We start from the raw sequence: 23,538 nt of genomic DNA, 5'->3' as shown, positions 1-23,538 counted from the left end.
CTGCTGGGGTAGATGATTTAGGGTGAAGCATCCTTATTCTAACCACTTTGTATAGAAGGTCTGTTGGGATTAACAAATAAAGGAATGCAGCATCAAACTCATGCAGAATACGTTTAAGATGGGTAAAGCCAGCTAAGATGCTTTTCATTCACTAGAGCCTGGAGTATTCTAGGGATTGGGGCAGGCAAGGGGGTTCACAAAAAGTGAACCAACCCCTTCTCAGCAATATGTCACCGTGGCCAATGTACACCTTCACACAGAACTCCTTTAGCTGTTCCCATCAAGAAGTTCAAACACCAGTCACTTGCTATGAAGAGCAAGCAGTGAAATGGCAAGTCCCTGTACTTGGCCTCTGTGGTGGATTGAATCCAAGATTTATATTTTGAATTCTTTTAACCCCCAGGACCTCAGAATGTGACCTTATTTGGAAATAGGCTCTTTGCAGATGCAGTCAAGTTAAAATGAGGTCATTAGGGTGAGCCCTAATCATTTATGACTAGCATCCTTATAAAAAAGGGAAATTTGCACACACAGATACATACAGGGAAAACATTAAGTGAAGATGAAGGCAGAGATCGGGGTGGTGCATCTACAAGCTGAGGAATGTCAGAGATGTGCCAGCAAACCACCAGCAGCAGGGAGAGGGGCCTGGGACAGATTCCCCTCACGGCCTCAGAAGGAACCCACCCTTCTGACGTCGTGATCTTAGAACTTTAGCCCCTGGAACTGTGAGACAGTACATTTCCTTTTTTCTTTTTAAATTTATTTATTTTTGGCTGCGTTGGGTCTTCATTGCTGTGTGCAGGCTTTCTCTAGTTGCAGCGAGCGGGGGCTACTCTTTGCTGCGGTGCACGGGCTTCTCATTGCTGTGGCTTCTCTTGTTGCGGAGCACGGGCTCTAGGCATGCGGGGTTCAGTAGTTGTGGCACGCAGGCTCAGTAGCTGTGGCTCGCGGGCTCTAGAGCGCAGGCTCACTAGTTGTGGCGCACGGGCTTAGTTGCACCGTGGCATGTGGGATCTTCCCAGACCAGGGCTCGAACCCGTGTCCCCTGCATTGGCAGGCGGATTCTTCACCACTGCGCCACCAGGGCAGCCCGAGACAGTACACTTCTGCTGTTTACACCATCTAGGTTGTGGTACTCTGATAGGGCAGCTCTGGGAAAAGAATACAGTCTCGTCCAGGTTGAAGCTGCAAGTGTGGTGGAAATACAGCACGGGAATTCCTTTCTCCCTGCGCTTCTGTGACCAAGTTGAAAGCTCCCTGCTGTAAGAAACTGCTGTGCTAGCTGAAGAATGTCGTTCGCCCTCTGCCTCTACAAGAGTGAAGTTACCAGCCACTGCAGTCGCTGACCTCTGACACACCCCGAAAGGAGTTCAGGGCAGAGATCAGGAATGAGGCGCTCTGAGTTCTGGAAAATCTGGCAGAACAGGTCTTCAAATAGATATTTTCAGGAGGCCATGTTATGAACGCAATTTCTTGCATCTTCTCGTACCTATAAAAGCACTCAAATCAGTAACGCAGATGTCAGCTCTTTGTGACTAGCAGCATCCTTCTACCGGTGTGTGTGCTTGGCTGCACGTACCCCCTTTACCAGAATCATATATTTCATTCTGACCTCCCCCCTACCTCCTCCGAGAAGCTCCTCCAAGCCATCTGAAAGGCTGTCTCCTGGGCTATAGTCCTCAGTAAGCCCCAAATGAAACTGAACTCACAGCTCTCATGTTGCGTACTTTGTTTTTTTAAAATAAATTTATTTTCTTTTATTTATTTTTGGCTGCGTTGGGTCTTCGTTGCTACGCGCGGGCTTTCTCTAGTTGCAGCAAGCGGGGGCTACTCTTCATTGTGGTGCGCTAGCTTCTCATTGCAGTGGCTTCTCTTGTTGCAGAGCACGGGCTCTATGCATGCGGGCTTCATTAGTGGTGGCTCGTGGGCTCTAGAGCGCAGGCTCAGTAGTTGCGGTGCACGGGCTTAGCTGCTCCGTGGCATGTGGGATCTTCCCGGACCAGAGCTCGAACCCATGTCCCCAGCATTGGCAGGTGGATTCTTAACCACTGCACCACCGGGGAAGCCCTGTTGTGCGGTTTATGTTTTTGTTTTTCAGTCGACACCTGTTACCTGTATTGCAGCAATACGAGGAAGCCAGGAACAGAAGGAGAGGCAGGGGTATTCTCAGGCTTTTAGACAAGGAGGATTGTATGTGAGCCACTTTGAACTTTGACGAGAGGCCTGGTGGAGTGGAAGAAGCTTGTGCTAGAGGGGCTGAAGCCTGGGTTCTGGTCTATGTTGTTCTCCTCTTGGTCTCAATTCCTGCATCTGTAAAATGGGCTGGGTCCTCTGAACCACTGGCTTTTCTGAGAGACTTTCTTCTCCATAGTAGATGCTCAGTAATATTTGTTCGCACTTTAGATTTACCCAGCGACTTTTGGAGCAGGGGGGATGGTCACTTTTCCTTAAAGAGACAGGGAACTGACTTGATTAAGGCCTCTTTGCTGGTAAGAACGAGCCACACCTCAAACCCACACTTTTTAACCATGTCCTGCTGCTCTGAGATCAGCAATAACAGCAGCCACCCTTTTACCCAGCACAGACTCCGTGTGATTTACCAGGCTAAGCATTTTACATGCAAGACCTTAATCTTCATTTAAACCACCAAGGAAGGTATTATTATTCCTTTTTTACAGAAGAGGAAACCAAAACTCTGAAGGTTGGGTAACAGGCTCAAGGTCACACAACACAGTAAGTGGCAGAGGTGAAGTTTCACCTCTTTCCAGGTGAAGTCTGGAGCCCATCCCCATTCTCCCAAGCACTTGCTACCACCTCTCTGCTCCTTTAAGATAAATTCTGAGCTGAAGGTGAAGATTGGGCCAGCAGGTCAGCAATCTAGTCTCTGACTGAGCGAAGTTCCCTAGGGTTAGTACCGTATTTTCTTGAATGACAAAACCACGGTAGTCCATTTATTCACATTTGCTACTCATTCACACTCTGACCATGAGCTCAACACTGGGTACTAATCCGAGGGCACAAAGTAAGGCTTCCCCCCCTTTCTCATATCAAAGCAATACATGCTTATTGTGGAAAATCTGCAAAATACAAAAAAGTATAGTTCCTCAAAAAATTAAAAATAGAATTCCTATAGGATCCAACAATTCCACTTCTGAATATATACCCCCCAAAATTAAAAGCAGGGACTTGAACAGGTATTTGTACACCCACGTTCATAGCAGCATTATTTACAATTACTAAAAGGTGGAAGCAACCCATGTCCATCCATGGATAAATGGACAACAACAAAAATACATACAATGGAATATTATTCAGCCTTAAAAAGGAAGGAAGTTCTGACACATGATGGCAAAGATGAAGCTTGAAGACATTATGCTAAGTGAAACAAGCCAGCCACAAAAGGATAAATACTATATGATTCCACTTACACGAAGTCCTAGAATAGATAAATTCATAGAGAAGGAAAACCACTTTCCAGGGACCAGGGTAGGGGAGATTGCAGAGTTAGTGTTCAATGGGTACAGAATTTTGTTTTGCAAGATAAAAATTTTCTAGAGAGGGATGGTGGTGATGGTTGCACAAAAATGTGAACATACTTAATGCCACTGAACCGGACACTTGCTTAAAATGGTAAATTTTATGTTCTGTGTATTTTTACCACAAAAAAAGTATAGAGAAACAGGGAAAAAAATCACCCATGACATTTCAGTGCAGCTCTATTGATAGGCTGGCACAGTGCCTTCTGAGTCTTTTTCTAATCGTAGCGTTTTATAGGTCTTTCTTTACAGCTACCTCTCTCGTGCATTACTGGAAGATGTTTTTACATTGTTGTAGGACCCAAAGGGGCCACTTTAAGCTATGCCATCATATGTGAAGCCCTCATGTTTACACGTATTATATTCCGTGTTGTGGCCTGGTAGACAAGACTGCTAGGAAAGACAGAACTCACAGAACACAATCATGGGGACTCTGGCTCTGAGGACCCTTAAGGTATCCTGCTTCCATTTCCTGCTGCTGAAGGATCATTGAGAGGTTATCACACTTCTGCTTAAACTTCTCCAACATCCAATCTCACAACTTGGGGACAGCTCATTCCATTTTTGCAGTCACACTCATCCAACCTACTCTCCTCATTTTACAGACAGAAAAAAAGGAAAGCCATAGACCTCACTCTCAGAAAGCAGATGTCTTCTCTAATTTGTGACTTTCTCTCCAAATAGTATTCTTTACAACAGGCTGCAAACTGGCAGTGTGTGGGATAAACCTGACCGGTAGATGAATTTTATTTGGTACAAGTTTTACAAATCAAGATTTTTTTGGTAAAAGTCCAGAACTCCAGGTTCTGTTGAAATGTGAGAACTGACCACACTGGGCGGCATTTCCACTCGGCCACAGCTGGCAGCAGCTGCCCGGTACACGCTCTCTACCTTACCAAAGTCCCCTGCACTCTGTTCTCTCCAAAGAGGCTCAGGTCTAATTTAGAAATCCCCACTGGCCCTGAAGCATACAAGGTTGATCCCTGACTTTAAACTTTCAGATTGAGAAATGCACTCAGGATCGGTTTCATTCATCACTGACAAGGCTGTGCCACCGACTGTGCTGGGGCACGCCCGCAGGGTTGGGTCTTAACCAGGCGTGAGGGCATCTGCACAGATCCGGCGACCTTCCATTCGGGGCCGACCACTGCCCGCGGACTACGGCCCAGCACCCAGGCCAGCACTGGCCTCAGGGTTCCGCTCCCGACTCGTCACACACCGGCAGGGCAGCAGGCTGGCCCCTGCGAAATGCCGCGTAGTCGTCGGTACCGTGCGCGGGCGACACCTACCTCGTCTGGCTGATGAGGCACTCGGCAGGCGCCCAGTCGGGGGCGGAATCTCACGGTTCCCACCAGCAGGCAGCGAGGCTGCGGGAGCGACCAGCCGGGAGGGCGGCCCCCTCACCGCGTGGCCGGCGCTGCCATGGCGACGGCCCTCCCCGGGCCCCAAGCACCGGCACTCGCGCCGTGGGTCGCGGAGCCCCGGCCGCGCTCAGCTGGAGCTCACGCATGCGCACCGACACCCAGGCCCCCGATACCTAGCGGAGATGGGTCGAACCACTGCACGAAGGGGAGAGAGAACCTTGGAAAGGCTTGAGAATGGATGGAAGGAGGAAGAAAAGGCCAAGATAGGAACCCATATTGGACTTTACTCTTAGGTATCAAGGCTGTGGAATCCACCAGGGCAGTGGGATTGACGCCGACTCCGCGCCGAGGGTCTTCGTGACCTCCTACCCCCTCCGCTTGTAATGGGTGGGTCCGGAAGGGCGGGCTCATGGAAGTTGCGCAGGCGCAGAGGGGCCGGCAGCATGGCGTCCAGGCCCAAGCGGCGTGCCGTGGACAGCGGGTCTCCGGTTCCTCGCGATGAGGACGAGGATGATGAACTCGAGGATGAGGACGAAGACGACGAAGACAGTGACGAAGAAGAGGATGAAGACGACGAGGTCGTCAATGAGGTGAGAAACACACGCGACCCCGGTTTGGCTTATGTCTGGGAAAAAGCTTTCCGACAACCAAAGCCATGTGAGTGTGTGAGCTGCTTGGAGTAGCGACTTCCCCGTACCTGAGGGTCCTTAAGCAGAAACTGGAGGTGAGAAAAGGTTCTCACTCAGGTGTCACTTCGGTCTTTTACACATTGCAGCCACAGAAAGTTATTTTCAAAAGTTCTGTCCCGGCCGGGTGCGTGGGCCCTCCCACCGTCTCAACGGCACCGTCCTCGGTGGCCTTTTTTAGTTCTCAGGCTAAAGCCCCAAATCCTTCTGGGCCGCCGGGGGCCCCGAGTTCATACTCTGCCCTCCCCGCGCAGCCCTCCCACCGGGTTCGCGGTGCCTACCTCCCTCACGGCGGCCCCCTTCTTCCCGTTTCTCGAAGGCCAGCCTCCTGCTCCTCTCTACGCGCTGCGTTTTTCCTGCAGTGTTTTCCCTTCCTTGTTCAGATCTCAACTAAGCTGTCTTTTCTGCCCCTCAGACCAAGTCCTGGTGATATGTTCTCCTAGAATTGGGTCCTACCGTAGAGCTTGGCATTAGAGGTAGTTGACACTTGTTGAATGAATAATTAGGACGGAATGGTCCTGAAGACCCCGGGATGTCTAATAGGTAGCCCCGAACTTAACACCTGCCAGGCAGGATTGGTAATTTATGCCCCTGCTCCTAATCTTTGCCATTTCTCTAAATGTTACCTGAAAACTGGGTTCACCTCTTGGTGGGTGATCGAGCCAGTAGGCACAACCAAGCTGAAGATTAGGAGAAGGAAGGATTTATTACTTGCAGCAAGTAAGGAGAACACCGGGGGTCTTTCCCAAAGCAGTGTCTCCCCCAAATAGCAACGCTGCTGTTTTAAGCTAAGGGTACGTGCATATTCATGAGGGGGCTTGAGCAGGGGCGAATTCAGCATAAAATTGGGGCGAAGGTCAACAGAGTCCAAGCTTTAGCTGATTGAAGTCTGGGGGGTCAGCATCATCATTCGGTCCTCCACCTGGGTGGGGGCCTTAGTTCCTGCAGAACTCAGATATTACGGATATCATTTCAGGAGGAACTAGGACTCTTATGTCAAGAAAGCCATTCCTGGTTCTTTTTCTCAGGGACCCCCTAACGTATCTGCTTACATAAATGGTTGCCAAATTCACCAGCTGCTCAAATCCAAAACCCGAAAGTTAAGTGTAATTCCTCCCTTTTCCTCATCCCGCATCAGTAAATTCTGTTGGCTTTACCTTCAGTATCCAGACGTTTCTCATCCTTGATTCCGCAATGGTCAAAGGCCACCTTTCCACCATCTCTTGCCTGGACTTCTGTAGTAACTTAACTGGCATGCTTTTTCCTCTACAATCTCTCCTCCACCCACAGCAGAAAGATCTTTTAAAAATGTAGGTCTAGGGACTTCCCTGGCTGTGCAGTGGTTAAGACTCCTCGCGCTTCCATTGCAGGGGGCACGGGTTTGATCCCTGGTCTGGGAACTAAGATCCTGCGTGCCGCACTGTGCGGCCAAAAAAAAAAAAGTAGATCTGTTCTCACTTCCCTGCTCTGACCGCTCCAATAGCTTCCCATTTCATTTGTATGAAAATCCAAAGTCCTCATGGTTATTGGACAGAGAGACAGCTAATATGGCGGGATCAGAATAAGGAAGAGAGTGACGGGGGAATAAAGTCAGAGATAAACATGAGCAGGGCAAGCATGGGTGCAGGATTAGTGCTGTGACTGTGGTGTGGGTATATAAAATATTTTCCATGGAACAGAGCTTTCCCTTACAAAGCAGCTCTTTGGCCCCTTGCCTTAAATGTGGTCTCACCATTTTGTATTTAGATCTTTTAACTGGCTTTTGCTAACTTTGGGTTATAGAACTCAGAGCTTCTTGCATTAACATGGATAATCTATCAGTTTGCCAGTGGTTGGAAATTTGTGTAGTAACCGTCACTGATGATAGTGTAAGAAAATAGGCACTTACATATACTGCTGGTGGGACTATAAATTGATGCACCCTTTTTGGGGGGCCATTTGACAACATCAAAACTTTAAAATGTGTATAAATCCTCTAATTCAGTAATTCTGCTTGTGAGAATTTACCCTCCAGCAATAATAGTAATGCTAATAATGCATGATTTAGGATCCTCAAGGACTGATCTTATTTAGCACTTAAAAAGCCTTTAAGTTTTTTTTTTGGAGTGAAGTAATCCTTTCATTTATTTATGGAATATTTCAGTGGCATTGCTTCTTAGAGTTTGTTATTATTGTTGTTTTACAGAGATAGATCAGGGAGCCTAGCTACACACACCTTTTAGTTACTTGTACTCACCATATTTCCTCCTGCCTCAGGGCCTTCGTCTGTGCTGTGCCAGGAACTCTCTTTACTGGTCCTAGGTTCCCAGCTCAAGTGTCACTTCTCTAAGAGAAGCCTTTCCTGAATTTCCAACCTCCTATTTCTTAAGCTGTTATAGCACCATTCACCTGTGTTTTATAGCATGCATAGTTGTAAGCTTCTATTTATTGCCATGACTATTTCCTTAATGTCTGTATTCCCACCTAAACCGTAAGCTCCAGGAGGGCATGATCATTCTTGTCTGCTTTGCTCACCTTTTCATCTTGAGTGCCTGGCACAGTGCTTGGTACAGAGGGGTACTCAGTAAATTCTTGCCCAGTGAATGAAGCGTGGCCTCAAATCCATGGGCTGAATCAAGCTCTAGGCAATGCCAAGGACTTTTGAAGTGATTTTGTTTTTTGCTCACTCTTACTGCAGTCAGGTAAATAATAATTTCTCATTTGCTTTATCCAGAACAGACTTTCTCAACATCAAAACTAGGTTGCTCTGAATGCTTTGTTCTTCTCAGGCTTTTGTTTCAAATGAGGAGATGGTGTGAAGGTGCTTTGTCATCTGTGCAGATGGCAGTCTTGGCAATGTTTGCTTATTTTGAAGCCTAGGCAGTTATAGTTCTTTTGGTAACATTTTCTTCTTCTTGTCCTTTTTCTGGCATGTTCCGTAGATGGAGGTAGAGCCAAAAAGAATGAGGTGGGGAGGGAAAATAATGCCTGAATTATCTTAGTGAGTTATGTATGAGGACCTATTTTGTGTGTCATTTACAGGAAGTGAATATTGAATTCGAAGCTTATTCTATCTCAGATAACGATTACGACGGAATTAAGAAACTACTGCAGCAGGTATTGTCTTTTATTCATTACACATGCATTTGCTCTTCTAAGAAATTCCAGGCCATTCAATATAAGTTGTGTCAGATTTCATTTTTTCTATTTTAGAATCCCCATTCCTACCGTCTCCACTTGGCCTGGAAGGAAGAGTTGTTTTCTTTTCCACGGCTGGCTCCCCTATTTGTGCCTCTGCTCCCAGACCCCTTCCTTTGCTTAAAATATTTAAGTATTCTGTGTTCTAAATTACTCTCCCTTTCATATTTTAATTACTTGAGCTATTATTCTGTTTTTCTCTAATTCACTTCTAAGCTTTGTGGGGTTAAAGGAATTTTCACGTAATGGCCCTGTCACTGATTCCACCATCTGGTGCCACAAGCAGCAGGCTTGCTGCTTCTCCGTATTCCTTTACTCCACATAAGGTGGCTTTGGTTCGCCACCCTTTAGAGCCCCCAGTGTTCAGCCCACCCTCCTCCCCTCTCTTCTCCTCCCTGTCCACTCCCCTCCCCAACACCTCCCGTATTACCACCGACTGCCTCGTCTCAAATTTCTGTGTCTTGACTTCCTGGATTTGCTCCGGCTTTTCTTTCCTCTTGGGATTGCTTTTCTGGGTCATCTTCCTGGTCAAATCATTGAAATTTCATTATTTTTATTTGAATATGGAAATTAGAAGTTTTATTAGAAATCATACTTTGGTTTTATTTTTTTTAGGTTTTTTTTTAATAAGTTTATTTTTATTTATTTATTTTTGGCTGAGTTGGGTCTTCGTTGCTGCGCGCAGGCTTTCTCTAGTTGCAGCGAGGTGGGACTACTCTTCATTGCGGTGTGCGGGCTTCTCATTGAGGTGGCTTCTCGTTGTGGAGCACGGGCTCTAGGCGCATGGGCTTCAGTAGTTGTGGATCTCGGGCTCAGTAGTTGTGGCACACGGGCTCAGTATTTGTGGCTCGCGGGCTCTAGAGCGCAGGCTCAGTAGTTGTGGTGCACGGGCTTGGTTGCTCCGTGGCATGTGGGATCTTCCGGGACCAGAGCTCGAACCCGTGTCCCCTGCATTGGCAGGCGGATTCTTAACCACTGTGCCACCAGGGAAGTCCCATACTTTGGTTTTAATTTAAAATATTTTTTTTTTCTCCTCTTAGCTTTTCCTAAAAGCTCCTGTGAACACTGCAGAACTAACAGATCTCTTAATTCAACAGAACCATATCGGGAGTGTCATTAAGGTAAGCAGGACAGTTGTGTTTATTCTGATTAAATTAGTTCTTTAACCTAAGTTCCTCCTGTTTTATAGCAAGTAGGCCAGAAACTCAAATTGGAAAGTATTACTGGTTAGAAGGCCATCTCAGCAATTCAGGGTTATTAAATGCAGTGATCTAGGTTGTGGCAGCGGATAGGGAGAGAAGTGGGCTGATTCAGAAGATATTGGGGAGGTGAAATACGACGGGGCTTAATGAATGGTTGGGTCTGAGAGTGAGTGGAAAGGGAGTTGAGGATGATACCCTAGTGTCTGGCTGGAGAACCCAGATAGCAAGCATGGAGGAGGATCAGGTTAAGAGAGGAACACGAGTTTGGATTTGTACATTTTGCGTTTGATTTGCCTGTGATACGTGCAAGTGAGATGTTGCGCAGCAGCTGGAGCCTGGGGCATTTTCAGCACATAAATGGTCACTGAAGTCGGAGTAGTTGAAGTTGTCCAGGGAGGGCAGGGACAGAGTCTGATCATAACAGCGTTAGTTGGGGGGGTGAGCTAAGTGGCAGAACCTGCCAAGGAGACTCAGGAGTGACAGGAGAGGGAAAAGGGGGAAAGCCTTGAGTGGTGTCATGCAAAGCAGGGGGTGGCACTCGGAGGAGGAGGGAGCGGGACTGGGACGAATCCCGCCTCTGCGTGTACCCTCCGCTGGCTCGACGTTTCTTCTGCTGCCTGACAGACTGCCCTGCAGCTTCGAGTCTTAGGACAGCAACAGTACTCTGTTTGGCCCGTGACTCTGCACTTTGGACAGAGCTCAGTGAGGACAGCTCGTATTCGCTCCGGGCACATTAGCTGCAGCGGCTCGGCGCGGGGCTGGCGGGTTTCCTTGCCAGATGGTTCACTCCTGTGTCTCTGTTGGGAGCCCAGCTGGAAGCATGGGCCTCAGCCTCTGTAGTGTGGGCCTCCCTACCCAAGAGGGCCAGGCAGAAGTGCAGAGCATCTTATGTTACCGGGTGATTTCCACCGTTCATTTGATCAGCAGACGTGATGGCCTGTGCAGGTCCAAGGGGAGGGCGCATGGACCGCCCCCCTCGGTGGGAGGAGTGTCTAGGTCACTTTGTCAGAAGAGAATGGGGGATAGGAAAAATCGCTTCAGCCGTCTGTGGAAAATACAGTCTGCACGGTGACCTTCATCTTTCTCCGTGGGCATCTCTGACGATGAGGATGGTGCCTGCTTCGTAGGTGGGGGGGGGTGAACAAGAGAAGATGCTTAGAACAGCATCTGGCGCGCGGCTCGTGCTCTGTATGCATAACTGTCCCCGTTGAAGTCTTTTTTTCTATTCCCAGCACCTATCGTCTAGCTTATTGTAAAAAAGCAAAATAAACAACTCCACCTCAGTCTAAGCTTCCACTCAAACGACCTCACCTTCAGGCATCTCACTTGGTTTTCAAAGCCAAAATTCTTGAAAGATATTTTGCGTTTGGTTTCCTCCACCTCCTCTCCTCCTAAACACCTTAATCTGGCTTTTACCCCCAACCCTCTCCTGGTGTCCTGAAACTGATGGGATCACCAACATCTTCATTACTAAATACAACAGACGCTTTTCAGACCTGCTGCCAACATTCAGAACTTGTAGCACACAACGTCAGGAAAATGGGAGGGTGACACCTCGGCAGCTGCCTGCTCTGTCATCAGACACACGTGAGCTCTAGCTGATTGGTGTCCCGAGACCTGATGCATACCGATGAGAAGCAGTCGCTTTTATTTTTGAAAAAGCTTATTATTCTCTAGTTGGGGGATTCAGCCTTTCATTGGATAATTACACAAATAAGTCTAAATTACAGTTATGGCTTCCTTGGCTTCCAAGAGACACCTGAGGTGTCCCAGGGACCAAGGCTTCTTGTTCCTAGGACAGGGACTGCCAGAGCTTTCTCTGGAGGCTGTGGAGCTGGGGGGATTTGGACTCTTCTAGAGAAGGCGTTTCCGAGAGAAGGGGACGGGGGCTGGGGACTGCGTGTGCGAGGCTGGGCGCGAGGCTGGAGACTCAGGGCCCGGGTGTCATGCAGCGGGTTGCTCAGAACTCGGCTGCCACGAAGAACTGTGTTGAGCGAAGAGGCTCGGGAGAGGCAAGGGGTGGGCTGGGAGGGGCAGGCCTCGGGCCAGGCGGGGAGGCGGGTGGTGGGGGGGAGACGGGGGCGGGGCCCGCGCCTCGGATTGCGGAGCCGGGGCTGCCGGCGGGGCGTCTGGCGGCCTGTCCAGGGGAGGAAGACCGAGTGGGTTCCGGGGTGCTCGTTGCTTTTCACCGACTGGGGGTTTGGGGGGGTCTCAGGGCTTCACACTGAGGGGCCTTCTTCCTGCCCCGGCTTTCCATCCGTTGGCACCACGCAGGTTTTGCCACGCTGGCCGGGGTCCCCCGACGTGCACGGGAGCTGCCGTGCTGCTCTCGGAGGACCAGGGCGGGTTCACGCAGTACGTTCTTCTGCGCTCCTCTCCCCTTTCCTGCAAGAGCCGACGTGCCCTTGGCCCTCTCGCCGGGACTGCGTCAGTCTCTCCTGAGCTGCCTGGGCGCCCTCCTGCGTTGCTGAGCTCCAGGCACCCCCGCGTCTGGCAGCCGCTCTGGCGGTGACCCAGGCCTTCGGGGCCTCGCCGCAGCCGCCCCCCTTCGTGTTCCCGCACCGCCAGCTTCCGTGGAAGTGTTCTGCTATGAAGCCTGGTCGCCCCTTCGCCTGAGGTCCCCTCCGTGGCACCGTCAGCTTGGATCCGGGAGCCCAGGCCCCTCCCGTAGCTCTGTCTGCTTCGACTTCCGCCCCTCGGGCAGGCTCCGCCCCGCTCTCTGTTCCTGCCCTGAGGCCCCGGCCACCGGGGGGCGCCCTAGCGCTGCCGACCGCACCTGGCTGAGCCGGTGGGCTGGTGCCCCTTCGCACAGAGCAAGTTCAGGGACGGACGGGCCGTCGTGGGTCCCTGCTGTCCTTCGGTGGAAGAGCAGCAGCCTCATTTTATTTCATTCATTCAGCACTTGTTCCCCAAGGACTTAGTCTGGCCTGGCTCCGTGCTGGGGGCCGGGGATGCTGCGAGAGGAGTTTACAGCTGGGACGAGCAAACAAGCAACAGGTAAAAGAAGATGTGGACTCTGTGTCGAGCGGAGCCAGGAAGTTCAAGGTGGAGTCAGGCATCTCACTCTTAGTTCTGTTTTCTCGATTCCTCATTTCCTCTCTTGCCCTCGTTTTCTTCTCTCCTGCCCATGCACACGGAGGCATTGCTCACTTTCAACAGTGGTCGGGACCGGCCGGTGCTCAGGAAGCATGGGTTTCAGGTGAGACAGTGTGGCGGACCCACCGAGAAACAGGGCCGGGCTGGCTCCAGCCAGACCGCTCAGAAAACAGACTAAAACGGTTTCCTTCATGAGGTCTTATCTGTTCTGGATTTATAAGACATTGAGGAAAATGTCTTAAGAGTCTAGTAAAAAGAAATTTAGAGCAGAAGGAGATCATCCAGAATGTAAGAAGAGGACAAAATCAAGGGAGGTAAAGTGATGTGAACAAGACCACACAGTTTTAGCCCACGGTGCTTTTCTGAGGTGATGACAGTAAAACAAAGTTATTGTTTGAAAACTGGAAAGATAAACGAGGCCTGGATTCCAAGACTTGGTATTGCACTTCTCTCCAACCAAATATAAAATTAATTTTTTTTTCTTTTTAAAATAGCAAACGGATGTTTCAGAAGACAGCGATGATGATGTGGATGAAGATGGGATTTTTGGTTTCATAAGTCTTTTGAATTTAACTGAAAGAAAGGTTGGTTTCCCTGGCTGGCATCAGAATGGTTATTCCTTAGGCCAGAACCTCAGGAGTTAATTTTATTTAATGCATGATAAAAGTATCTTTTATATCAGACAATGATATTAACTATAAATATGTGTGCTTTTGTGAAATCTTATTGTAATTCTTTTTTCAGTATGAAGGTGTTTTTGTTTTCCTTTGAATGCTCTGTACCCAGTTAAAGTCATTTACTGCCTGTGGTATAGAGAATCATCACCTGGCTTTTCAGGAATGGTATCCTGATGTTGGTGTTGACACAGGAGCTGTTTTGCTGTCTCTGCAGCTGTTTTGATTCTGAGTCTTTGTTGCTTTCTGAAGTTGAGGACACTTACTGACATTTATTTGTATTTTCATTCATTACTTTTTATTGACTCATTGATGAGTTCTAATAAACAACCAGCAGCTTCCCCTCCTTAGAATAAGATGCAGGCTATACTTTATCGTAATTTTTAATTGAACTTTTCCAGTTACTTCCATCTGTCTTTATGAGATGGATTAGAATTTCCATCCCAGTATGTCTGAGTGTTAGTATAACCTTCTCTGACCCCTGATTATGGGCTGGTAAATAAGCAGGTGTAGTTACTTTAGAGAAATACTTAAGCAATCAACACTGATGACATATAAGGTTTTAAAGGTTTTGGCAGAAAACTGCCCTTACCTGTAAGATAAAAAGTGATAGCTCTCAGTTTGGAGTTTTCTCCTGTAAGTGATGGCCTGTAATAAAAAGCGAGCCTTCTCTTTGCTTTCTAGGGTACCCCGTGTGCTGAACAAATTAAAGAGTTTATTTTACGCCTCTGCGAGAAGAACTGCGAAAAGAGCATGGCTGAACAGCTGGACAAGCTTTTCAATGACGCCACCAGGCCTGTGGGCTTTCTGCTGAGTGAAAGATTCATTAACGTTCCTCCACAGATTGCGCTGCCCATGCACCAACAGCTTCAGTAAGACACTTTGGAAAATGCCTTTGAACGGTAGTTTTTTCCCAAGTGGATTCAGAAATGTGATTCAAATGGAATATGTTGTTATAGAAAGAGTTCTGCCCTTGGTTTGAGCACGAGTGGTGAGAGTGCCTGTGAGATGCATGCATTATTAATAATTGGCTTTTTAAAAGAGTTTTAATTACTTAGGAATATTGTGACAGTAGGCTTAATAATCTTAGAGATTAAAATGGTATAAAAATAGTTGAGTTTCATGTAGACTTTTTACCTCCATTTGACTAAAGCTTTTAACCCTCTTCACAGATAGATTTCTGTAACACAAATAAAATGTCGAATAATTACAACAGTAACAAACAGTACAACTCCTAAATTCCACTGGGATATTTTATGACTAATGCAGCCATGGTCCTGATACTGCATCTCTGGCTTCTCAGGGTTTGTTATTTTGTTTTTTAATTCAGGAGTTTTAAGTTTACAAGAATATTTTAAATGTAAGAAGGGCTAAGAATTGATATTGCCTGTGCTTTGAAATAGAGGAGGATAAAATTACAGGCAGGCCCCCAGGCTTTACAGAATATTGTTTCTCAGAGGTCATGGCACTTCTTTGTGATCTCCCTGGAAATAGTTGGTGCGAATGTAACTATAGTCTGAAGACCTTTAGGTTTCCCGTTTTTCCTTTATAGATGCATTGCTTTTTAGTTTTACTCTCATACTCCTCCTCACCCCTCAGCTAATACTCATATTGTACTTCTGGTGCCTAAGTGTTTTTTGTTTTGCGTTGTCTTTTTTTCTGATCAGCTGGAGCTCGTGTTTATTTGGTTTCAGGAGAGAGTGATCTGCTTTCTCCCCATCCTCTATTGAAGAAAGCTGCAGTGGGTTGTTCTGAGTTTCTTTACATTTTTGTTTAGTCAGATGCACAGGGTTATTGTATGATTTAAAGAAAGGAAGAAAAGAATTAAAGGCTTCATTGCTATCTCATTGACTGTGGTAGTTTGGGACATCTTTCTGGCCATTCCTGCAGGAGGTCAGAAATGAGTCCCAGACGTGGTGATTGGAGATTGTAGCGGTCACATGCTGTAATGGCATTGGCCATGGCCGTGTGCCTTTGTGTGCTTCAGTTAAATGTTTGTTGTTTTAGAAAATCCAGATCCTTAGGTATTTTTACCAGAGCAGTGACGTGTGAACTTGAGATTCCTCTGTTAGTTGCTGTGTATCCACAGCTCAGAGCATAATCTGAGAGTCATCGTACCATTTATTATAAAAGGCGCTGCCACAATCAATTGAATGTGCACCTGGATGCATGAAGAAAACTCATTGCTTTAGAAGCGTCCAGATCTAATGTCTGTCCGTTAAGCCTGCGTCACAGCAGAGCCCAGAGAAGAGGCCTCACCGGTTTTCTGTGTGCTCTGGTTTGTTGATGGATCTCGCCTCACCCATCAGCCAAACCTCGTGTGTGTGTGTCTGCCTCGTAGGAAAGAACTAGCAGAGGCGCACAAAACTAACAAGCCGTGTGGGAAGTGTTACTTCTACCTTCTGATTAGCAAGACGTTTGTGGAAGCAGGAAAAGGCAATTCCAAAAAGAAATGGAGCAGCCAAAAGAAAGATGAGTTAATGTTTGCAAATGCAGAAGAAGAATTTTTCTATGAGGTAAGACCATCCTGTTCCATCTCTTTGTTTAGATGTAAATAAGGATTTTCTCGATAATAATCAGGATTTATTGCTCTCCCATTTCATGTCCAAGTCCTGCGACTGTGGCCATTCTGTTTTTAAACCTCCGTATCTAGAGCAGCCAGGAGCTAGTAACACAGTGAGAGTGGGGAGGAGGTGATTACCACGCTGACGACATGCCTACTGTGAGATCTTTATTCTCAAAGCGCTCTGGGAGGTGAACATTGGCCTGTGTGCACAGACGGGGACGTTGAGTCCGGGAGCTTGGAGCCGCTGTCTGGTCGGTGTGGAGGACGGGGTGGACCCTGCTCTCCCGGTGCCGGCTCGTGTGCTGCCCTGTGCCCTTAGTCCTGGAGGCCACCCCATGGGTGGGATTTCTAGCACTCTCTCCCTGTAAAAGCTTGTGCTGTGACGGACAACCAGATACCAGAGCATAAACTTTCTTATGCTGCCTTCTTGTCAAAAATGTTAAATACATCTCTGAGGAGGACATATTTTCCTGGATTGGATGATATCACTTATTTAAGGCGTCCACTAAAGACTAAACCACTAAACATTCAGCTCTGCCCTTGTTTTTCAGGAAGTAAATAAGTGAAAATTAAATTTTTAAAAATGTGTGCCTCAGTACTTCAGGCAGACCATGTCAGGGACATATGTAATGGGTGTTTTAAGATGGGCTGGTTATGCAGACCTCCCTGTCTTCACACAACAGCTTTATGCTAAGGAAGCAGCTGGGACAATGGGTAAGACCAGCATTTAAAGATGATTCTTCTCATTAACTGTCAGATTTTATGAGTCTTAATTTCACTTGTGTATCATGAGATTATTTTGAGAATCAAATGAGATTATGAATGTGAGCGACTTCAGAATTATAAACAGTATATAGGTGGGTAGTAGTGTTAATATTACTTAGCTGCTTGTTCCCCTCTTAGAAATGGAACACTTCCATCCATACTCCTCATGTAAGTTAGAAATCTATTTGGTGGGTGTTTTATAACGTCTGCCTGACTGTCCCATTTGAGCTTCTTTGATTCTGTGTTTTGCTTCCTTCAGCTGTCAGTCTTACTACGTATGCCAAACATAGTATTTTTTGTTATCAATTAAGTGAGTTTTGCCTTTAGCTTGTCTGAATTTTAAATTTATGGTTCTTTGGTTTAGAAGGCAATCCTGAAGTTCAACTACTCAGTGCAGGAGGAGAGCGACACGTGTCTGGGAGGCCGATGGTCCTTTGATGATGTGCCAATGAAGCCCCTGCGAACTGTGATGTTAATTCCAAGCGACAAAATGAATGAAATCATGGATAAACTGAAAGAACATCTATCTGTCTAACCCATTTCCCATGGACAGTGCTGGGCTTGTTTTTGTAAAAATTACCAGAAGACTCAGTGGAGATTTACTGAAAAACTCATGACTTTATTCAGATTAAGGTCCTCTGCAAAAAGTAGGGTTCTGTCACCCGTGTCTGTGACACATTTACAAAATATCTTTGCTTTTTAAAATTTTGGTCAAATTAAGAATGGTTGATTAAAAACTTTTCCAATAAGAAGAAAAACATGGAGTAGTAATTTAAAGAACTCAATAAAAACTTCTATTTTTAGTTGTTAAATAATATGCAAAAAGTGTTATTCTTTTCAAGACTCCTGTGTGGGGTATGACATCCATCTTCACGTTGCGTCTGCACATCACTCCAGTGGACCAGCTGTTAGGCTGCCTTTGGGATATTTATTGCACCTCAGGTTTTGTGTAGAAGGTTCTTGGAGAGTCACTGTATAGTGCATCTTTGTTCAGTAGTTTCAGGGCAGTTCTCACACATTTTCTGTTCCTTTTTCATTGCTGAAATGGGTGATAGGTGATCCATCACTTGCTGTAGAATATCCTTACTTTCACTAGGAGGCAGATTACTGAAATAGTATTGTGGTGCCAATTGCATAAATCTGTTTAAAACAAAAAATTATTATTTTTGGTGAGAGGTACCAAACATGACTGGACACTTCCCAGGCCTGGAGAATCTGCTTGTAGAATTTTGATTAGTTTGAACTTCTCAGTGGCTTGGTCTGCCTTTGTAGAATGAATACTTTCTGTGGTTTACATGGAAACAATCCAATTGCATTTCTAGGATAAGTTGGGTCCTATAGGGTTATGCCACACAGCGGAAGTGATACCCCCCTCCCCCACCACCGAGGGGAACGGGTACTTCCCCCAAGGCCCATCACAATTTTGCAACAGATCAGATCAGATGCTTGGGAGAACTCTGGGTGCATAAGAGGGAGTATCTTTGTGTCTCTTACTAGTACCATACCATATCCATTTGCTGAAGCTGGACACACCTGTAGTTAGTCCTGGTTCCTGCCTAGAACATCACACCGCCCAAGTGGTAGTGGTACCTTCACAGTGGGTCTAGCATCTGCAGCAGCCTCTGAGGCTAGTCTCCAGTCTCACTGCTGCCCCTATAGCCCATTCACTTAGCAGCCAGAGGGATCTTTAAAATATACGGAGAAGAGGTTACCCTTGCTTAAAACTTTCCAATTGCTTTGTACTGCACTTAGGATCAACTCCAAACTCTATGTGGCCCGTAAGCCCTACACCTCTGCTACCTGCCTGTCTTCAACCTCGCCTCCACCCCTTCTCTTCCCCACTTGCTCCAGTCTCAGTGGCCTGTCTGTTTTGAGAGCTTGCCACGCTCCTCAAGGTCTGCACTTGCTAGCCCTGTTCCTCTTAAGGTGCATCGCGCTTTGCTGTACATTTCTATACTGTGTTCTCTCTTTATGCTGTAATCTCAGAGGCGTGAACATTTCTTAGTCATCTACGGAGACCTGCCTTCAGTAGGTACTCTCAACATAATTTAGATTGGTAGCAGTATAAACTTATATTGAAAATGTAAGAAAAACCAAATTTGTCATTTGCTCTTCATGTATGAATTCCAAGAAACCCCCTTTTTCTCCGTTAAACTTACAGCTCAGGAGAGATTTCTGAGGCGATCCTGATGTAGTTGTTGTCAGATATGCTGAATTTATGGAAGAGAACCCACTCTGGCATCTTCTTGGTGACAGAGTAACAAGAAAGGGGATGCAGCTGTGCAACTTGCTTGTGCGTCAGCATTAAGTAATTGCCTGACCCATCAACATCCCGAGCAATCTAAAAGGCAGCGTTTTAAAGAAAAAAGGATTTTGTATTAATATGGAGATCGATACACAAAAATATTTTGTTTTAAAAATTCCAAAATACTTCATACAGAATGGTTAAAACTACAAATTTGCTGCCCATGTTTTCTAGTTTCAGATATAGAAAATAAGACATAAACATGTTTTGCTCAAAACTTGGAGCCAGTGATGATGATAATGTTAACTAATTTCATCAATTTCAGGGCAGCATGCCAAAATAGTGCAGCTACAGAGGTGAATGTTTTGGTCAAGAAATAAAGCTAGCACGTTCCCTGTCACATTATGCACCACGCTTGCAAATGTCCAGTGCTTTACACTTGACGTTTAAGCTCATTTAATCCTCATGATAACCCTGTGATGCAGGTAACCTTACTTCTTCCATACAGATGAGGAAATCCATGCTAAAATGTCCTTTTTCTCCATTAAGAGTGCTTTAGAGTTTAGGTGGTGCATACTTATTCTGTAATGTGCTTTAGTTTAGAGGCGCTACGTTAGTCAACCTCCACGCTGGGAAAGAAACAAATGGGCTGTTGCCTTTACTTCTTGGTGGGCATTAATTACATCACCAGGTACCTGGGAGCAAACAGGTGAGATGCGGGGCTGTAACTGTTCAGCCGGAGTGTTGTAACAACTCCTCTGTGATGGAAAAGGTCTTCTGGACAGAGAGAATGTTCTAGCTTAGTCCTCCATTCCCCTGAGGGGAAGTGTATTTAAATACCAAATCTTTAATGACATAGAAGGGTTTTTAGTTTTATTTTAAAGTTAACATCAATACAATAATCATCCTAAGTGGGAGGTTTCTGACAGGATGTCCTGAATATGTGAAATTTTGTAAAGTGCACACTACAGGTGTGGCCTTATCCATTCTTACCTGCATGAAATAACCAGAGAGAAGAGCTTTCCTTATGTTCAGAGTGTTTTCCTTTGAGCCAAAAGCAGGTTCTGTGTAAGGAAGCTCGATTCGCTTGATGATTTCTAAGAGTTCGGCTCGGATAACATCTGCCATCCTGAGTGCAGAGCAGTTGAGGAAGTAATCGTGACACCACTTTTCAACACAGTCTAGGAAGGAACGAACAAAACTATTTAGAAATGACTTGTCGTAACTGAGAGAGCCCAGGCGGGAAGGCGCTCGGCCTCTGCGTCTCTCTGTGTCCTCTCCTAACAAGGTTGTCACATGAGTGAGTGGGAGGGAGGCAGCAAGGACGGGGACCTCCGGTGGCCGCGGGAGTGGCTGTCCCTGGCACTGCTGGGAAGGGAGAGGGTGCCGGCTGGCAGGACCTGCAGTGGCTGCGGGGGGGACTCCATGAGCCCACCAACTGTAAAGTGCAGGTCCCTAGCGCTGACCAATACTATAGCACCCTCATCTGGCTCGTAAGGGGCAGAGGAGACTGTCTCAAGATCAACATTTCGTCCAGTGTGCGTACGGCGAGGATGTACGTGCCCACGACATTCAATCAAACTAGGAGGGAAAAAGCTTACAGTACAGATAGCTCTGATCCATGAAAATATCTCACATACTTTACTTAATTATAGGAAAAGGATTACTACTAGGCTGATGTGGGAATTAATGATGTCACAGTTAAGCTCGCCTACCCTAGCTGCAAATTCTGTATCGAAATTCAGTCCCCTGGATCAGTGTGAAGTTATTCTTTCTTGCCGTCTGCGATTAGCTGGACCCAGAGTTTTGCCGTGGCCTGGAAGCGCACGTGGCCTCGGCGCAGCGGGCCGCAGACCTCCGTCGGTCCTTCCCGTCCACTCACTCAGGCCCATCTGGAGCCACAGGAGTGCGTGCACTTGGTCCAACGACGACCGCCACCTGCTTGCCCTCCGAAGATGCCAAGGCCCTCATGTACTTTCTGGCTCCGCTGACAACTTTTTCTGCTCAGCTGTGAAAAACTAACTTCCTGCTCTGCCACTCTGACTGCTGTCATACTTTTCACTTCACTTTAAACATTTTTCACACCATCTGCTGGAGCAAAGGCGGTAAAAGCAGCATCGTGGAGAACAAAGGTGAGAACAATCCTCCTGGAAGGAAGGGAGCTCCCCTCCGGCTGTGTCCGCCTCACTGCTTTGCCCCGTCTGCCCCTGGAGACCCCCTTCCTGTCTTTAAGGCCCAGCACAGGAGTTTCACGTGGAGGAATTTTCCGTTCCCGCACCACTGGGAACGGGAACATACCCACCGTGGTTTAGACGTACCCAGGACTTCTGCCGCAGCTCTGCACCAGGCCATTCTACTCCCCTGGACGCCCTCCCCGCCCCTCTCCCCTCCTCGGCCAGGCTCCAGCCTCCCTCAGCTCATCAGCCTATTCGTTACTATTACCTGGAGCTGGGGGTTTTGTTTGTTTTGTTTTGAATGCTCCATATTCTCTCTCCATTCAGTAGTGAGCATGCCACGTTATGAAAGGCACAAAGCACAGCTCTGGCCGGTGGGCACCTAGAGATGGCAGTTCCTTTCCTTCCTCCCTGGACCCGAGAGGACAGGAGCCACGCTGTGCAAGTCTGTGTCCCCCGTCCCTGTGTCCCCAGCGAGCTCGCTCTGAAGGCTGCCGGGCTGGGTGCCGGGTCTGTGGATGCAGGGCCGCCCTCTGTGGGAGCAGGGGGCGTGTCTCTACTGCTCACCTGCGGGTGCCTGAGGGCCTCAAGCGCCATCCCACTCAAATGACCAAGGGGGCTGGAGAGAAAGGGTGTTGGACGAATAACAACCCAGCTTTGTCTGGGGAAGGAAAGGTGGAATTCGGAGGTAATTTCTGAGACGGCCAAGCATTCACTTACGTTCGCTGGTGGAATTCAGAGCCATGTCCTGGTAGGCCTTGTAAATGTTGATGAGGGTGAAGTGATCTCCTTCAGGATGTAAGAACTTCTTCCAACAAGACAAGGCGGCCTCCTCTGCTCCCCGGGGCAGATGCGAAAAGCAATTAGGAGCTTTAAGATGCAAAAGGTAAGAAGGTCAGCAATAATGAGATGTGCCCTTTAGCCCTTTAGCACGACAGGCTGCGGGGGGAACGGATGGGGGCTCACTGCTGTTTGTGGCCCTGCTCCTGTCTTACTCTGTGAATAACATGCTATCCTGTTTACTTAGAAATCAGAGAACTGTAGGGTGGGCTGTCATCTTGTGCTTCTCCTTGCTCCTGTATGTTAGCTTTTCTCAGGTCTGCTCAGCACAGCGGACACCCTGCTTGTAAATATTACAGCCCCCGGTCCAGGGACAGGATTAGAACTCAGGTCCTAATGCAGCATAGCCTTTGGTTTGTCCTGCCAGTAAAAGAATCAATTAAAACCTATAAACCAAGATGAATGAGGTGGTAGGAAATAAAAAACACGCACACGTGACACGTTTTTCTTGATCTGTACCAATTACTTCAGCAAAAGCGAACTTGGTATGCTTTCACCTGTCTGATTTAAGAAATTCACTGGGTTTTTATTTAGATTTTTTCATATTAAGGCAATTCTTATAATTTTCTACATTTTTAAACTACTAAAATATTTCATTATCATTTCAAATGGATCTCATTTAAATCTATACCTGCTGCAGATACACAGTACAAAAGAGCCATCGAAGGAATACCTGTTACCATGGCAGCGATTGTTAGCATTTCATCTACACAGTCAAATTCACAGGATGCTAAGATAGACTTGGAGAGTTGTGGATCAAGAGGAAACTCTGACATGATGATTCCAAATTCGGAAAGATTTCCATCATTGTCCAGTGCTGCCAGATAATCTAAGTCTTCCAAAGCCTGCATCAAACTTTCCGGTGCTAGGGAAGACAAAATTAATAATTAGAAAGTTTCATACAACCAAGATGGAGTAACAGGTACTGGATTTTCCCTCCCACACAAAACAACCAAACAATGAACAAAATATATGAAACAAGAGTTCGCAAGACAAAGAACATCAGGCAACGAAGGACAGTGATTCCTGGAAGGAATGCCCAGCTTACTGCCTTGAGAGAGTTTCCAGGCTGCGGTGCTGGGAGGGGACCCAAGGGGAGCTGCCAGACTCCCCGAGTTATGGAGAGGGTGCTGAGGGTCCAGGGAGACTAAGGTGGCCAGAGCCTGCAGGTCGGACCTCCTGAGAGGAGAGAGCTCTAGAGCAAGGACTC

The 23,538-nt window shown here is 47.1% G+C and overlaps 3 protein-coding genes across 11 annotated transcripts in view; 1 reads left to right on the top strand and 2 right to left on the bottom strand.

Annotated features, from left to right (window-relative positions):
* Window positions 1-5,166, bottom strand: part of UROS (uroporphyrinogen III synthase) — a 33,544-nt gene extending 28,378 nt beyond the window's left edge. For all 7 annotated transcript variants that reach the window (XM_082423227.1, XM_082423230.1, XM_082423232.1 and 4 more), the window contains exon 1: window positions 4,829-5,166. The gene's annotated coding sequence lies outside the window, so the exon portion shown is untranslated. The remainder of the gene's footprint in view (window positions 1-4,828) is intronic.
* Window positions 5,167-5,307: 141 nt separating this feature from the next.
* On the top strand, window positions 5,308-17,884 carry BCCIP (BRCA2 and CDKN1A interacting protein). Its single transcript, XM_082423225.1, has 7 exons — window positions 5,308-5,493; window positions 8,611-8,685; window positions 9,807-9,887; window positions 13,559-13,648; window positions 14,423-14,610; window positions 16,080-16,254; window positions 17,434-17,884. Exons 1-7 carry the CDS (start codon window positions 5,347-5,349, stop codon window positions 17,602-17,604), a joined length of 927 nt encoding a protein of 308 aa, XP_082279351.1. The 5' UTR covers window positions 5,308-5,346; the 3' UTR covers window positions 17,605-17,884.
* Window positions 17,668-23,538, bottom strand: part of DHX32 (DEAH-box helicase 32 (putative)) — a 54,935-nt gene continuing 49,064 nt past the window's right edge. For 2 of the 3 annotated variants that reach the window (XM_082423181.1, XM_082423182.1), the window contains 5 exons: window positions 23,002-23,193; window positions 22,209-22,358; window positions 20,308-20,495; window positions 19,229-19,410; window positions 17,668-18,209 (listed from right to left, as the gene is read on the bottom strand). In XM_082423181.1, the coding sequence (XP_082279307.1) occupies window positions 18,038-18,209; window positions 19,229-19,410; window positions 20,308-20,495; window positions 22,209-22,358; window positions 23,002-23,193 (884 nt within the window). In that variant the 3' untranslated portion in view covers window positions 17,668-18,037. The remainder of the gene's footprint in view (window positions 18,210-19,228; window positions 19,411-20,307; window positions 20,496-22,208; window positions 22,359-23,001; window positions 23,194-23,538) is intronic. The other variant, XM_082423183.1, reaches the window with a different exon arrangement.

The sequence above is a fragment of the Balaenoptera physalus genome (genome assembly GCF_965194825.1).
Source record: "Balaenoptera physalus genome assembly, chromosome: 14".
Lineage (NCBI taxonomy): Eukaryota > Metazoa > Chordata > Mammalia > Artiodactyla > Balaenopteridae > Balaenoptera > Balaenoptera physalus.
This window is presented reverse-complemented; position numbering and strand designations above follow the sequence as displayed.

Bases quoted from the DNA above. Each gene is read 5' to 3' on its own strand.
- BCCIP (XM_082423225.1), top strand. From the start codon at position 5,347: ATGGCGTCCAGGCCCAAGCGGCGTGCCGTGGACAGCGGGTCTCCGGTT. The intron at 8,686-9,806 runs GTATTGTCTTTT...TTCTCCTCTTAG, and splicing joins TTAAGAAACTACTGCAGCAG to CTTTTCCTAAAAGCTCCTGT. The intron at 16,255-17,433 runs GTAAGACCATCC...TCTTTGGTTTAG, and splicing joins AAGAAGAATTTTTCTATGAG to AAGGCAATCCTGAAGTTCAA.